The sequence below is a fragment of the Spermophilus citellus genome (assembly GCF_964194105.1).
Source record: "Spermophilus citellus genome assembly, chromosome: 4".
Taxonomy (NCBI): Eukaryota; Metazoa; Chordata; class Mammalia; order Rodentia; family Sciuridae; genus Spermophilus; species Spermophilus citellus.
The window spans coordinates 165,116,381-165,130,522 of NC_138185.1; the positions used below are offsets into that span (position 1 = coordinate 165,116,381).

At 45.9% G+C, this 14,142-nt stretch overlaps 1 protein-coding gene across 11 annotated transcripts in view; it reads right to left on the bottom strand.

The window, feature by feature from the left end:
• SLC8A3 (solute carrier family 8 member A3) overlaps positions 1-14,142 on the bottom strand; it is a 135,030-nt gene that overhangs the window by 11,243 nt on the left and 109,645 nt on the right. For 4 of the 11 annotated variants that reach the window (XM_081293482.1, XM_081293484.1, XM_081293479.1 and 1 more), the window contains exons 3-4: positions 8,085-8,191; positions 664-681 (exon numbers count right to left, since the gene is read on the bottom strand). The exons of 1 other annotated variant lie outside the window; for it this stretch is intronic. In XM_081293482.1, coding sequence (XP_081149608.1) covers positions 664-681; positions 8,085-8,191 — 125 coding nt within the window. Of the gene's footprint in view, positions 1-663; positions 682-5,592; positions 5,697-8,084; positions 8,192-14,142 lie in introns of those variants that run through there. 6 more of the 11 variants (XM_081293488.1, XM_081293487.1, XM_081293489.1 and 3 more) reach the window with 5 other exon arrangements.

Here is a 14,142-nt window from a genome sequence, read left to right on the forward strand (position 1 = left end):
AGTAGGTGTACATCCTACACAGAATCTAGATTCTCCAAGAGAATCTCCACAAAATAAATTCTCTAAAATGTCTATGTCCAGCCCAGAACACTGTGCCCACTCCTCTTCCCGTTGTTCACGGCACATGTCACTTTAAGGGTCAATGACAAATGCATCAAAATTCTAGTAATTTAGGTTTCATCTGTGATGAAAATTTCAGTAAAATTTCAGGTTATTTATAAAAAATGCTTTTTATGCTCTCACAGCTACTTTTGATTATTTCCTCTTGGATCCCTGGGATCAGTATTTTCTTTTAAATCTCATTACAATCTTATTAGGAGGTTCCAGGTTTGACTTTCAGCCTCTCTTCCCCAACAACCTGAGTTACAGATGAATTCAGGTGTACAAATCTACTATCCACTATCTCCTTGGTAAGTTTCTCTTCCTGGTCCCAGAGAGGATCAGCTATGCCTCTAGCCACATGCACGGACAGAAATGGTACTCATGGAATTGTTTACTTCCTCACAATTATTTCATGTGGGGAAATAAATCTCCCATTCCTTAGGAGAACCGGTCAGGTTAACTTGAGCCTGTAGTTCCTATTAAGTAAATCAAAGAACACTGATCTTAAACCAAGCAAGGGCACTGGCAAGAAGTGGGAAAGAGGGGAAAGACACCTCTTACCTGGAGATAACAGGAGCGCTGTTTGCAAATAGGTACCAGACAAAGGGAAGAAAGAAAAGGAAAGAACATTAAGATCCCATCTTGAAAGTATCCCCAGACTTTGTTGTGGCTGGCAGCATAAGAAAAGCAATGAGCTTAGTAGGTGAGAGCTGAGGAACACATGCAAAGAAAGCAGCACTTGGAGCATGCGCAGCAGTAGCAGCAGCAAGAGGTGTGAGCAGCTGTAAAGGCTGCCGAGAAGTTAAGAGAGTTATCCCCACACTTCCCCTGCAACCTTGGAGAGCTAGGGATGGAGGAATGGGGGAACCAAATGAGAGGAACAGAGACTGAGTAGGTTACTCGTGATCCAGTCTGAAAAGAAGAAGTGAGAATCCAGTTATCATGGAAACTAGGTGGATTGCAACCTGCTAGAGGAGCTGGCTCATCAGTGGTGAGTGTGTCCATATGGCTTGAGAGGGACCTCAGGGAACCAGGTAGTAGTGTGCAAGAGTGCAATGGTGCCCGATTTTATGAGATCTATTCCTAACCTGACAATCAGACTATGATCTGCTCTCCAGTGCCCATAGATTTCTATGGCCACGAAGTGCATCTGAGCTACCACGTTTATTTCTCCTAAAAGAATGAGTTAGTGAAAAAGATAAGTCCTTCAGAATGTTTTCCTGAAATGGTTTGTCTTTTTTATAGATATATCCTGGAGGTTAGGGTCATGGACATGGACTCCTATCATTTTGTGTCACCTGGGTCCATTAAGTCCCTGCATCTAATAGTGTTCAGTAAAGTTTTGTTTTTCACCATCTATTTTTGCAACCATCTTTTCCATGGATGCTGCATCTATGGGAGGTGGCCTTCTTTTTTCCAGAAAAGGCAGATGAAATCAGAGTCCATATATTCTGGAGAAGAGAGACTGTCAGAGAAGGGAGGTGACAAATGAAAGTTCCTTAGATGGACTGGGACATTGAACCAAGATAAAACCAACACAAGTTGTCCCTAGTCTCTGAATTTATAAACCTTGAGTTTATAGCATTTATCTGAATTTATAGCATGGTACTTATGCTAACTCTTTTAGACTTCAACATTCCTCCAAAAAAAAAAAAACTTATACCATGCTTTTATTCTGATAGTGTCTTAGTAAAGCCCCTCACTACTTGGTGCTTGTCAGATAAGTCTGGAAACACCCTTCCATGATTGGTGGAAGGAGTATGTGTATGTGTGGTGGAAGGGAGTTGTGACTTATTTTTTCTAGGAATCTCTAGGAATGCAACTCAGGCCTGGGATCTATCATCTCATATTCATAGCCACTGAAGACATGTGGACCCAGAATCTGCACACCATATAAACAGCAATTGATTCTTCCTGATATCTTCCATTTAGAATTCTAAAGAAGTAATGGATCAATGCCTATCTTCACTACATTGAGATAGAGAACAAGAGAGCTTGTTTATTCTGCTCCTTCCATGGGTTTTCCTGGGAGAGCATCTCCTGGTCCCCGAGTTCCAGTGAAGGCTGGAGATCCCAACACATGAGTGTACCCAGGCAGGACACACACCAAGGAAGTTCTTCCAAAAAGGTCCTAGTGCTCTGGTTTTCACTCAGATGTCCATTCCAACCCAGGCTCATTCCTAGAGCACAGAGAAGGCCTGCCATCAGCTGGAATTGCATCATTCTCTGGCCATTGTCGGCAGGAATCTGAGACTTCCCATTAAACAGCTACAGATGGGTCTGTGAGATCCAGGAAGGCCAACTTTGAGTGATGCAATACCTTGAGGGTGTTTTTCCTGTTGCTGCTGATGAGAGAAGCTGGAGTGGAACTTTCTCCTATATTGGCCACCAGGGTCAGCCTGAGAGTCATTTAACCCCGCTCGTACACTCCAGGCACAAACAGAAAAGAGTATAATAGCTCTGTGAGTAATTAGGAAGCAGCTGGGGTATTTGTCTGGGTGCCCCTACATGTGGGAAGAGGAGGAACAAATAGGCCCAGTTATTGGAGGGTAGTGTTTTCCTTCCCCTCCTGAGACTTCCAGTGTCCAGGTCAGGCCCAACAGCCCTGAAGAAGCTGCTCACTGCTGCTCTCAGAAGCCGGTTTCGTAGACTCCAGGACTTACTCCACTCTAGGGCAACCATGTTTACTATTTATCTTTCCTTTTTTCTCTACCACAGATTGTTCAGAGCTTTTAATATCACTTCTGATGTCTGTTTTGTTTGCCAAGAATACAGTCTTCTATTTCAAATCCTGTCCTTTATTTTTAAAAAAATGCAGTTGTCATCTTGACCATGCAGAGAGTATGTAATTCTAAATGCCTAGGACTCTCCCATACAGCAGTGATAATGAAAAGCAATTTCCACTGTACTGTCTCTCACTCCGAGAGCAGCAGGGAATTCTGCAAATCAGTATGGGTTTTCATTTGATTCTGAGTCTAGACAATTTGGTTTTATGACCTTTCACCTTATGGTGGTCTGATGCCAATATATAAGAAGAACTGGAAAAAAAACCCAAAAAACAAAAACCTGAAAGTCAACTCCCTAGGCCACAGGGCAGGAGGCTGAGAAATTGACAATTTTTTTATTTTCTGCTTCCATCTTAGGATCTTGGTCACTGGAAAGATATGGAGGTATATCCCACAGAGAGCTCACTGAAATATTTGCCTTCTCACCTATACTCTCCCTCAAGAGTAGATTTCACCAGGGCTTTGCTGATAACTGACAAAGAATCCAGTGTAAAAAGGAAAGGTGTCCTCAAATGGGGAGTAGCTATAGGTATTTGCATTTGGCCAGGTCTCTAGAGAGCAGAAGACTTATCTTAGGTCACTTTCTGTCCTGCAGTAGGTAGAGGTTTTAGGGCAGGGAGAAGAGAAGACTTTATTTACTGTTGGAACAAAGGCATAGATGGTGTTCAATTCTTTCCTCCTGGCTGGAGCTTCTGCCTTCCTTCCAGCTCCCCTGTATTATCCTTTGGGCTGCTTTGACTTGCACTAAGTAGCTGGAACTGTGGAAATTGATGATACTAGCTTACAATGGCCTCAGGTATTTGCTAATTTCAACTAATCATGAAGAGGTGGAATAAATGCACAAGGGAGGTGAGAAGGAAGTAAGGAAGGTGAGGACACAACTTGTGAGAATCTCCTTAGTGGCAGGAACTGGATGATTAGCTGAAATTCAGTGAAATGGCATGAGAGATGCTTTCTCTCCCTTTGGCAGTCAGCTGATGGCAGCACCTTATTAGGTGATCAAGAAGAAGGTGAGCTATGGAAGATCCAGAGGGTGTCAACCTGTACCACCAGATGTGTCCAAGCCAGTATGGCACAGAATTGGTTTAGCTCTTCAGGTACTCCCCAGAGGATGGAAAGAACTGACCAAACAAACATGTCTGAGAAGAGCTATAGAGGAGCCTTGGGAAATGCTGCTGCCCAATCCTTTGGGTCTGTTGGCTTCTTGTTGTTCCTTGTTACACGAATATGAAGTGGTTGCAAAATGATTGTCCTTTTTGAACAATGGGTGAATGTCACTGCTCCATTCTCCATGAGACTCCCGGCAGCATCTCTTCCCTTAAGGGGAGTACCAAGGTCCTCCTCTTGGTATTTCCCTCGAGCGCGCTTACTCATTCCCACATCTATTTCTCTGACTCTTTCAAAGGAGTAGCTTCAATCATTTTCTTCAAGGGGAGAAACACTTCCTTCTTTCTACCCTGGTTGCAACATAATCAGCCCCTTAGGGATAAACCACTGGCAGGTATGCTGAGATGCATGTCCTGAGGAGGAGGAGGGGCCACTTCTCTAGTGTGGGATAAAGGTTATTTGAGGGATTTAGGCAATATTCTCACTTGTGGATGCCAAGCTAAGGTAGGTGTACATGAACCATCCATTAGCTGTCTTCAATAGTTACCCTCAGAAACCAGCAGCAGAGACTACACCATTGAGAGTCCCTTCCATTGGTAAACCCATAATCAATCCTCAGGGCCTACTTAGAGTCAGTTTATTTCAGGGATTACTGGCTAGGGGAATTTTCACACCTGGACTTACTTCTTTTCTCTTGAAGACTATCAGTTTTTGCTTCAAAGCTTGGATTATCCCAAAGTAGCTTGAATTAATTACCCTATCTTGGGCTTCAAAGAGGGGTAGAATGGGGTGGACAGGATGCTGGGGGGAGGAAGAGTAGCTCAGGATTCCAGGTTGCAGGACTGTCTCAGGAGCCAGCTCTCTCTCAGAGAGCTCCAGAAGCCTCTGACAACTGGTATACCTCCCCATGCCACCATTGACCCAACTGGGAAATAGCCAGATGACACACTTACCTCCATGAAGGGCAGAGGGGCCCATGGGCCACTCTTGCAAGTGAATAGCCTGCCAAGCATTCATTAGAGGTCGAAGGATGCAGCAGAAAAACTGTCAAAGCATCATGGCAACGTGAGCCCCCACCCCCATCCCCCACCCTCCCATATTCAATCCTGGCTAGAGAGTGAGGGGTGGCAGGGTAAGAGGCAGGGAAGGGGCACAGGCATGCAGCACATCACATTCCTTTCTTTTTCTTCTCCTCCCCACCTATCAAGGAGTCTTCCCAATCACAGGCTACGGTATGGGGTGGGGTGCAGGGGACAGCGGTAACTGGATAAGTGTAGCAACACATAGAAGTAACTCATCAGGGTCGTGAGGAGTTGAGGCCCCAGTGCTGCCCAGAAGGCGGGAAAGGAGGACTTTGGAAATAAACTATGGCTAAGAAGGCAGAGATGAGACCGAAACAGGGTGAGAGCGAGAATACAGGAGGGAAAAAGAATTAAAAAGTCCATTGGCCAAAAGGAGAAAGGAGGAGGAGGAGGGAAGAAACAGGGTGGAGGGGATAAAAAAAAAATAGAGTTGCTTTTTTCTTTTGGATTGTTTAAAAAAAATTCTTGCTTTTTTTGGTTTGTTGTGGTTGTTTTGTTTTTAAAGAATCTCACACCTGATATTCCACGTTCCATCCATTTCGGTTCACCAAGGGCAATGAAGAAATTCTCTTGCCTTTCGTATTCCTCCTCATCTACTATTTTAACCCTTATGGTTTTCCTGTAGGGACAACAAGAGAGAGAGTGTGTCGACTGGGTGGGCAGGTTGCTCGGTCACCTGGAGCATAGCCTTTAAAATCATTCCCCGTCACTCTTGGCACATGCAGCCCTGTCCCACCACGGTGGCCTTAGATAGGACTATGGTGGATTGTGATGTTCTCATATAAAAAAATGGTCTCGGCTTTTCTTGTCTCCTTGATCACAGTTGTTCTTGTGGGTGAGAGGGAAAGGGAGCCAGGAGGCCAGGACAGGTGGGCAAAGGGAGGGGCCAGGAGGACAGAAAGGAAACGGGGAGGGAGATTGGGGATGATGGTGGGAGGAGTCCTTTTAGGTCCTGCCGAGGGTTAGTAGGAGGTGAGTGGGGCAGCACATTCCACAGGGTGTCACATGGTAACTGCCATTTCTTTTAGGCTGCAGGTCAACTACCTGCCTGTTGGGATGACCCAGAACCTTCTACCATAGCAAATACATCCGTGGAACCCAGGACCTGTATCCCTTTTTTTGTGCCTGTACCCACTTCTCACATGAGTCTCTTAAAGAAAAATTTAAAAGGAAAAGCATTTATGAGGAAGGTAGAGAGAGAGCGCAATGGGAAAGAACGGGCAGCAGAAGTCTACTGTCTTTCTCATTCTTTATTTGATAGTGGACTTGTGCTATCAGGTGGGAACCAGAATCAACAAATACTAACCACAATATGATACAAGAATCCATTATATTTCTACCTCTATTGCATGGGGTGTTGGTCCTAAGTCTGGCTTCATAAAAGCTGATTAACTTGGGTTTGGGGCACAAGGTAGTGAGATTTCTGTTCATCTCTGGCTATCTTAAAGAGGCATGGTGTCTTTTACAAGCATATCATTCAGGGAAGCAAAATTTCTTGAAAGTCATTACCCTACAAAGACTGGCTGGAGGCTAGCTCAGGCTCACTGTCACCTGGAGAGTTTGGGCATGTCTGTCTCCTGGTCCTTCATGGAACCACAATGGTGGTTAGCAGGCCCAATTAGTGAGCTGGAATTTTTATTTTCTGGGTTTTTTTTTGGGGGGGGGGAGTGAGAGGAGCAGTTGGCGGGGACCTAAATTCTCTCAAAGTGCAAAGAGAATGAATGAATGACAGCTTAGATGTGTCCTCAAATCCTCTGATATTCCTGTGATATTCTAAAGACATGCTCTGCTTTGCTACCAGTAAAGCAGTAAAATGATCTGAGCTGTTTTTTTTTTTTGGGGGGTGGGCACAGGACTTGATGCGTGTGCGTGCATGCATGTGTTTCAAAAGTACATCTTTGGTGACCTTTGGGGCCCTTTCTTGGACACCATTTCATACTTCGCTCCATGAACCAAAGACAACACTCACTGATTGTTGAGCCATTTGGGGGTGATTTCTTCTCCTTAGATATGAGGTCCTGGGGTATCTATAAGATGTGAGTGAGACTGTTTTTCTGCCACAGAGACTTTGCTATTCAACAGGAATTGGGAGCTCTGCACCCATGAGCCTGGCCCAGAGGGACATGATTGATGACTTAGCCAAAGAACATTGCCCCCCAAATCTAGTAGTTGCCTCCTCCATGGTATGATCTAGATGGAAAGGATTTCCTGACCTGCTTAGTGGAGGCCATGGGATGTGCAGGGTTGTGTAAGTTGAAGGCAAAGGACTCCATCCACTCTGAGCAGTTCTATGAACTTGTTGGAGAAGCTTCCCTGAAGATCAGAATCCTCTTGCCCACTACTCCAAATCTGCCTGCACACCTAGCTGCTCTGAGTGGGAAAATAGAGTAAGACAGGAAGATCTTTGACTGGTATTTCCAGCTCAGTCAAGGTCAGGGAGAGAACTAAGTCTTAATAGTAGGGATGTGGCAGGTCAGATGGCTTCTGAGGCCTGCTTTGGGAGTGGAATGAATCATGACCCCAAAAACACAGATTCTCAACTTTTGAGGACTCTAAGCTCAGCCCTGGGAATAACTGTCCCCGTCAATCTGTGCTGAGTCTCTTTCCTCGTGCTGCCTCTTGTTCGCCTCTGTGCTGCTGCCCTTTCTCTTTCCTGTGCTCTGAGTCATTCAAGAGAAGCTGAGAATCCACATTCCATACTTCTGGGGCTTGGGCAGGGGTCTCTCTCTCTCTCTCCCTCCCTCCCCCTCCTCATCCCAGAAAAATTGCCATTGGTTCTTGAGCATCCCTTTTCTGGATACCATGTGACAAGTTGGCAGGTGTTAGGAGAGAGCTGGGAACAGAGAGAGGACAGAGGAGAGGGAAAAGTGAACAGAGAACAGGAGAAGAAGAAACAGGGAAAGAGACTCAGGTAGAAGAAAGAGAAGGAAGAGGAGAGAGAGGGGTTGTAGAAAGGAAGAAAGGAGAGAAGAGTGTTAATGTTAGTGTGGAGGACAGGGTACTACACCTTTCTGAAAACTCATATCCACCATGCGGGGGCCCATCATCTGAATGAAGTAATTCTTGTTTTTCTCATACGCCTCATCATCAATTACCTTGATGTGAATCGTTTTGCTGTGGATGGAAAAATAAGTATCATAAGCCAGGAGCCGACTGGGGGCAAACCAACCAGGAGAAAAAACAGGAAGAGAAGGAAACAGCAAAAAGATGCAGAGAAGTTCAAGTCTGCCCCAACACCACAGAGATGGTGGCATGGGGGAGAGTGACTGCCCAGGGCCCCCTCCAGAGTCAGTGGGTTGCTCATGTGCTTCACGTAGCTACACTATGTGACCATACTCAAAGACTGGAGGGAGCTTGGGCTTTATGGTCAAAGGCTGTGTTCTAATTACAGATATGCTGTGTGATCTCAGACTTTTTTTTTTTTTTTTGGTACCAGGGATTAAACCCAGGGGCACTTAACCACTGAGCCACATCCCCAGACCTTTTTATTTTTTAATTTTGAGACAGGGTCTCGCTAAATTGCTGAGGCTGACTTTGAACTCGAGATCCTCCTGCCTCAGCCACCCTAGCCGCTGGGATTACAGGTGTGCACCACCGAGCCCAGCTCAGATGAATAATATAACTGATACACAAACAGGATAACAATTCTTATACCATCCTTGGGCAACTGTGAGCAATTGAATAATACACAGGAGATACCTTCTAACCCCAGTAGTTACCTGCAACCACAGATTGTACTGAATCCTCCATATGCTATGCTTTTTTCCCCTTATGCATACCTATGACAAAGTTTAATTTATAAGTTAGGCACAACAAGAGATTAACAAGAACTAGTAATAAAACAGAATAATTATAACGATATAATAAAAGGCATTTAAAACTTATGAGTTGTTTTTCTTTTTTAGAGTTTTCTGTAGATAACGATCAGGGACTACTGTATAAAGGCTCAGGCATTAGCACCTTCCCATAATGTTGGTTTCCTTATCCTTCTTGCTTTTGGAACTAGGGAGTTTTTTGTTTGTTTGTTTTTTGTTTTTTGTTTTTTTACTTTCAAAACTAGCTGATACTAATTTAAAAGATTTATTTTATAGAAAGAGCAGGAAGAAAGGACATTCCAGGACCAGATCCCAGACCCCAAATGGCCTTGGGAATCTAGGCCTAAAAAAGTCCAGCTATTTTACCCTTTCTGTGTGGCCAGGACAATCAGGGAGGGGCCTGTAGGGGCTGGGGGCTATTCCACACGTGTCATGCATCCTGGTGGTTCATGGCTGGCCTCAAAGGCCACTGAGTCCATCTCCAAAGGAGCTCCAGCAGTTACAGGAGGAACACATAGGTGGGTCCCTTAACTCTAGGGCACCCCAGATTCTACAGGGATCTTGTGACTCACACAATTACACTGCTCTGTGTGTTGAAAAGTGGTATTTTTGTTAATGTGAACATTTAAAAATATAAGTTGACTTTAAAACCCCTGATTTTTACATTTCTTCTTCTTTTTAAAAAAATACTAGTTGCTTTAAAAACAGAGGCAGGCCTTCGCCTCTCCCCCGATGTAGCCTCATGAGCGGACATTTCGGGACCAGACCCCAGTCAAGACATTTTGGCCTCCCCTGGAGGATGTGAGGCATTGCCGATGGAGTGAGCAGTGGAGACCCCCCACAGGAGCCCTGGCCTGCTCCCAGGGTGCTTCCCCTTCCAGGCTCTGCTGCCCTGAGGCTTGCATGGCCTTTGTTGGGAAGGTGGAAGCCTTCAGCTCCTCCCTTCTTTTTTATTAAAGTAGGAATATCTTTACAGTCTAACTTGGGTCAACTTCTTTGCTTTCCTGAGCATTCCCAAGTCACCATGAGCACTGTGGTTGGATGTCTACGGAGTCTCTGCTGGTTACCATGTTGATCCTGCAGACTGAGATCAGGGTCCATCACTCCCGGGGGGAATGTAACAGCAATTACTAATATGCCCTGAGCCCTGCCAACTGAACTTCCACAAAAGCAGACTCTAAGCCCTCATCTCTTGCCAGGCCTGGTACTGACAAACCCAATTAGCCACCACTAGCAACCTGTGAAAGCCACGACACTTGGTCCTCCTTCCCCCCAGGATGTGGAGACCGAAGGCCTGCCTTGAAATCCCTCCTTCCTCCATCACTGGTATGGCGACCTTGGGCATCTTGTCAAAGTTCTCCACGACTCATGTGTGAAATGGAATAACAATCCCTACTTCTCTGGGTTATTAAATGAGATAATGCACAGGAAGTTCTTGGCAGGATGTGTGTTCTGTTTAATAAATAGCAACCATCATTACTAAGAGTAATAATGACCTCAGTTTGGTAGTTGGAGAGTAATATCGGAGAGGATCTTAACAGCTTCCAGCCATTAAGTCAGAAAATAAGGGTACATCGACAAAGAATTGGTGACCCAAGAGGTGGTACAGGCTGTAAATAGAAGTCAGGTCAACAAAGGTTGGAAAGAACAGGAGGAGAGATCCCAAATGGGTTATTAGAGGGGTTTGGAGTGTGACGAATGGTAACAGAGAGCACCTCTCATGTTCTCTCAAAATCTGGCCTCTGGCCCCCGGTAGCAACAGGGTCTAGGCAGGGCAGACCTCATGTCACCCAATACTGAATGACTTGTGCTTGTTTTAATTTTGGGTGAACAGATAACAGAAAAGCAGCCGCCACTGACTTCTTAGTCGAGGGCAGGGAAACAGGACAGTCAGGAATTCCGGCTCGCTGGAGGAAGCGCCAGGTGGAGGGTGGGATGAGCGGAAGGGGCAGGCTGTGGGATTCCTGGGCTGAGATCCTTCACGGGGACAGCTGTTCTGATAGAAGGTGTTACTTTGCCCGGAGGCCACAGAGAGCCCTTCCAGCTCTGGGGAAGTTCTCCGCTTGTCACACAACCAGGTCAACAAAACAAAACAAAATAAATTGAACAAGAGTCACCAGCCAGGTCTCGAGTTCTGTTTCCAAACTTCTTCTCCCACTTCGGTCCATGGCACCATCGTCTACCAAGCGACTCAGGCCCCAAGCCTGGCATCACGCCCCCCCCCAACCTCCACCCCGTCTCCTTCTTTTGCACATGCCTCTGGCCCCAAACACATGGACCATCACCTGGCCCTTCTGGGCTTCCTGCCCTGCCCTTGCTTGCTTTCTTCAATCCTTTCCCCGTATTACAATCAGTGTCATGGATTACAATCAGCCCAGGTCCCACGGTGGCCCCTGTAGCTGGAGTTAGCACAGAGCCCTACCATGGCCTACAGGGAGCTGCAGAGCCCCTGGACTTCACAGCGGCAGCTACCCTTCCAGGGTCCCAGGGGCACTGATCTTCCCACTCCTCAAATCGGGTCTGGCCCCTCCCCGGGCTTCCCTGTTTCTGGGATCAGGACTGGACTCACTCTCATCCCTTGAGTCTCCTTGCAGACACCACCTCTTCAGAGAGGCCCTGCGTGGCCACTTTACCTCATGGACACACCCTCCCCGCGAAGGTCCGTTCCCTCGTGATCCCCCATTGGTTCCTTTCAGGGCACTGATCACAACCCAAAGTTAGCTGATTGTTACTTGGGTACTGTCTCTCTGTCCCCATTTGAGTGTGAGCTCTGTGAGGACGGGGACCTGTCTGTCTTATGTGTCATTGTAGCTCCAGCACCTGGCAATGCCTGGCATGTTAGGAGGCCCCCCATCAGGACTCTGAGTGCCATGGTGAATTCTAACACCCCTGGGTTCTCATGAAATGCATCCATTCTGTCTTTTTGCAGTAAGAATATGTCATGAGGGACAAAAATTATTTTGAAGGCTACTTTGATGACATGCCTAAGGATTCTCATTGGGACAGTCAGCTGGAAGGTCAGAATCATCACCTTGGATGCTTAGTTAATTTAACCTATGACATTTGTCCACTCTGCAGAAGATCTTTCCAAAGACAGGGATCTAACTCATGGGTTCAGGAGGGGATGTTCGAATCCTTCATCCCAGTTCCTCCTTCTGGCTCAGTGGTCTAACTAGATGGTCCAGGGGACAGGCTCTCCTAGGCAGTTGCTCCTGGAGTCTGCAATTTGTCAGCAGCTGCAGGGCTCACCCACACCTGCCTCCAGCATCTCCAGCTCAGACCTGGCTGTGCCTCCTGGACAGGAAGCCCCAGGAGATCTCCCACCAACAAACCAGAGGGATTGGGGGAAATGCTGCAGGCAGCTTGCTAGCCTCACAGAGCATTCCTTGCAGTGAGACACCCCATCGCATTGGGCCCCTGATCCTCAGTGTGCTGCAAAGTTCTCTTTAACTGTTGAGTTCCTTCAGAGTGAAAGGGAGAGGAAGCAGCATCTATCCATTGAATAAATGAATAATACATTGGAGGAGGACCCCTGAATTTCACCATTTATGGAAAGGAAGAAATCTGGAAAAAAATCTTAGATGGATATATAGCGTCTGGCTCCATGAGAATAACTTTTTAATTTTATCCTTATTTTGCCATGTCAATATGAGTATTATTATTACTTCCATTTTAAAGATGAGAAAAATGTTCAGACAGGTTAAGTAACTCACCTAGAGTCACACAGCTAGTCAGCAGCGGAGTTGGGGTTTTAGCATATGTTCCTTATTACTCCTATAGCTTTCTCCCTACAAGCAGGTAAGTAAGCTCTGAGTGCCATTCCCAAGCTGCAGCCACCCTGGGAACCACGGAGTTAGTTCTCCCACTGAAGTTCAGTCTGCCCAGGCAGTAATAAGTGGATCTGTTCTGAGTTGGACTGTGAGGCGGAGGCTTCCTAACACTTTGGTCCTACTATGTTTGAAATAATCTCTGAACACAGGCTGAACTTTGGAATCTGAGATCTCTTCCCTCATGATTCCTTCTAAATGACTCTTTTGTATATCAACCTGGCTCCCTCTTATCACTTGTAAATGTGTCTTGCTGCTCCAGGTCACTGGATGCTCACAAAGCTTCTTGGACCTGAGGCAGCAGGATGGGGGAAATGCCTGTGAGCCTTTCTAAGAAGCTTCTAGAAACCTCACATCTCCATGCTAGATTCTTTTTTCTGTCTCTTTTATCTTCCTGGTTGAGCACCAGCAGCTCCCCTCTCTTCCCCAGTCAGGTTTCTGACTCTTCAAACCTGGGCAGAGTCCCTCACCCCACCAATCCCTGACAGCTCAATGCTGATACTCCCCTCATCCATACACCCACCCACCCATCCATCCACCCATCCATCCAACCATTCATCTGTCTACCCTCCATTTATCCAACCATCCATCCATCCACCCACCCAGCCACCCACATACCCATCCATTCATTCTTCTATCCACCATCCATCCATTCATCCATCTACCCATCCATCTCTGTGAACTTATTTTTTCAAATTTGTCCACACAAATGCTGTACTTAAATTCTTCTCATTGTGCTTCACCATGTCATATCTCTGCTCACTTTGGAGGTCCTTCCTCCTTCCTTCCTTCCTTCCTTCCTTCCTTCCTTCCTTCCTTCCTTCCTTCCTTAATTTCCTCCACTGGTTAATCCATCCACCCATCTATCCCTTTCACTCAACAAATAATTTATTAAGCACTTAGTACATGTTATGTGTGATTATCAAGAAAAAAAGATCTATTATGCCTTTAGAGAGTCTTTCATGTAGTGAGGAGGCAGACAATTAATTAAGTAATAATTGTAAGATGTGGTAAGTATGATGATAGGGTAAGAGCAGGGCTGAGGAAGCACTTGGCCTAAAATCAGATCAGTGTAGCTTTTCCAGGGCATGGGATAATTAATCAGGGATGAATGATGAGTGGAGTTAGCTTGGCCATAAGGAGGAAAGCCTTATGAGGGGATGGTGTGTACTTGCTAGTGAGAAAATACATGATGGTTTCAAGGGAGTGACATGAGTTTAGGTTGGCCACAGTGTTGAGACTGTAAGCCATACCGAGGAGTTAGGGGTGTCCTGCTCTGTCCTCTACTATTCAGATCCACTAGCGAATCTAAGATATAGCCAAGGTACCACCTAGGTCTCAGAGGATGTTCCTGCACAGCAAGCCCACATTGTTGAGAATTAAAATAAGGATTTTCTATATTCTTATTGTTGCTCTAAGTTAA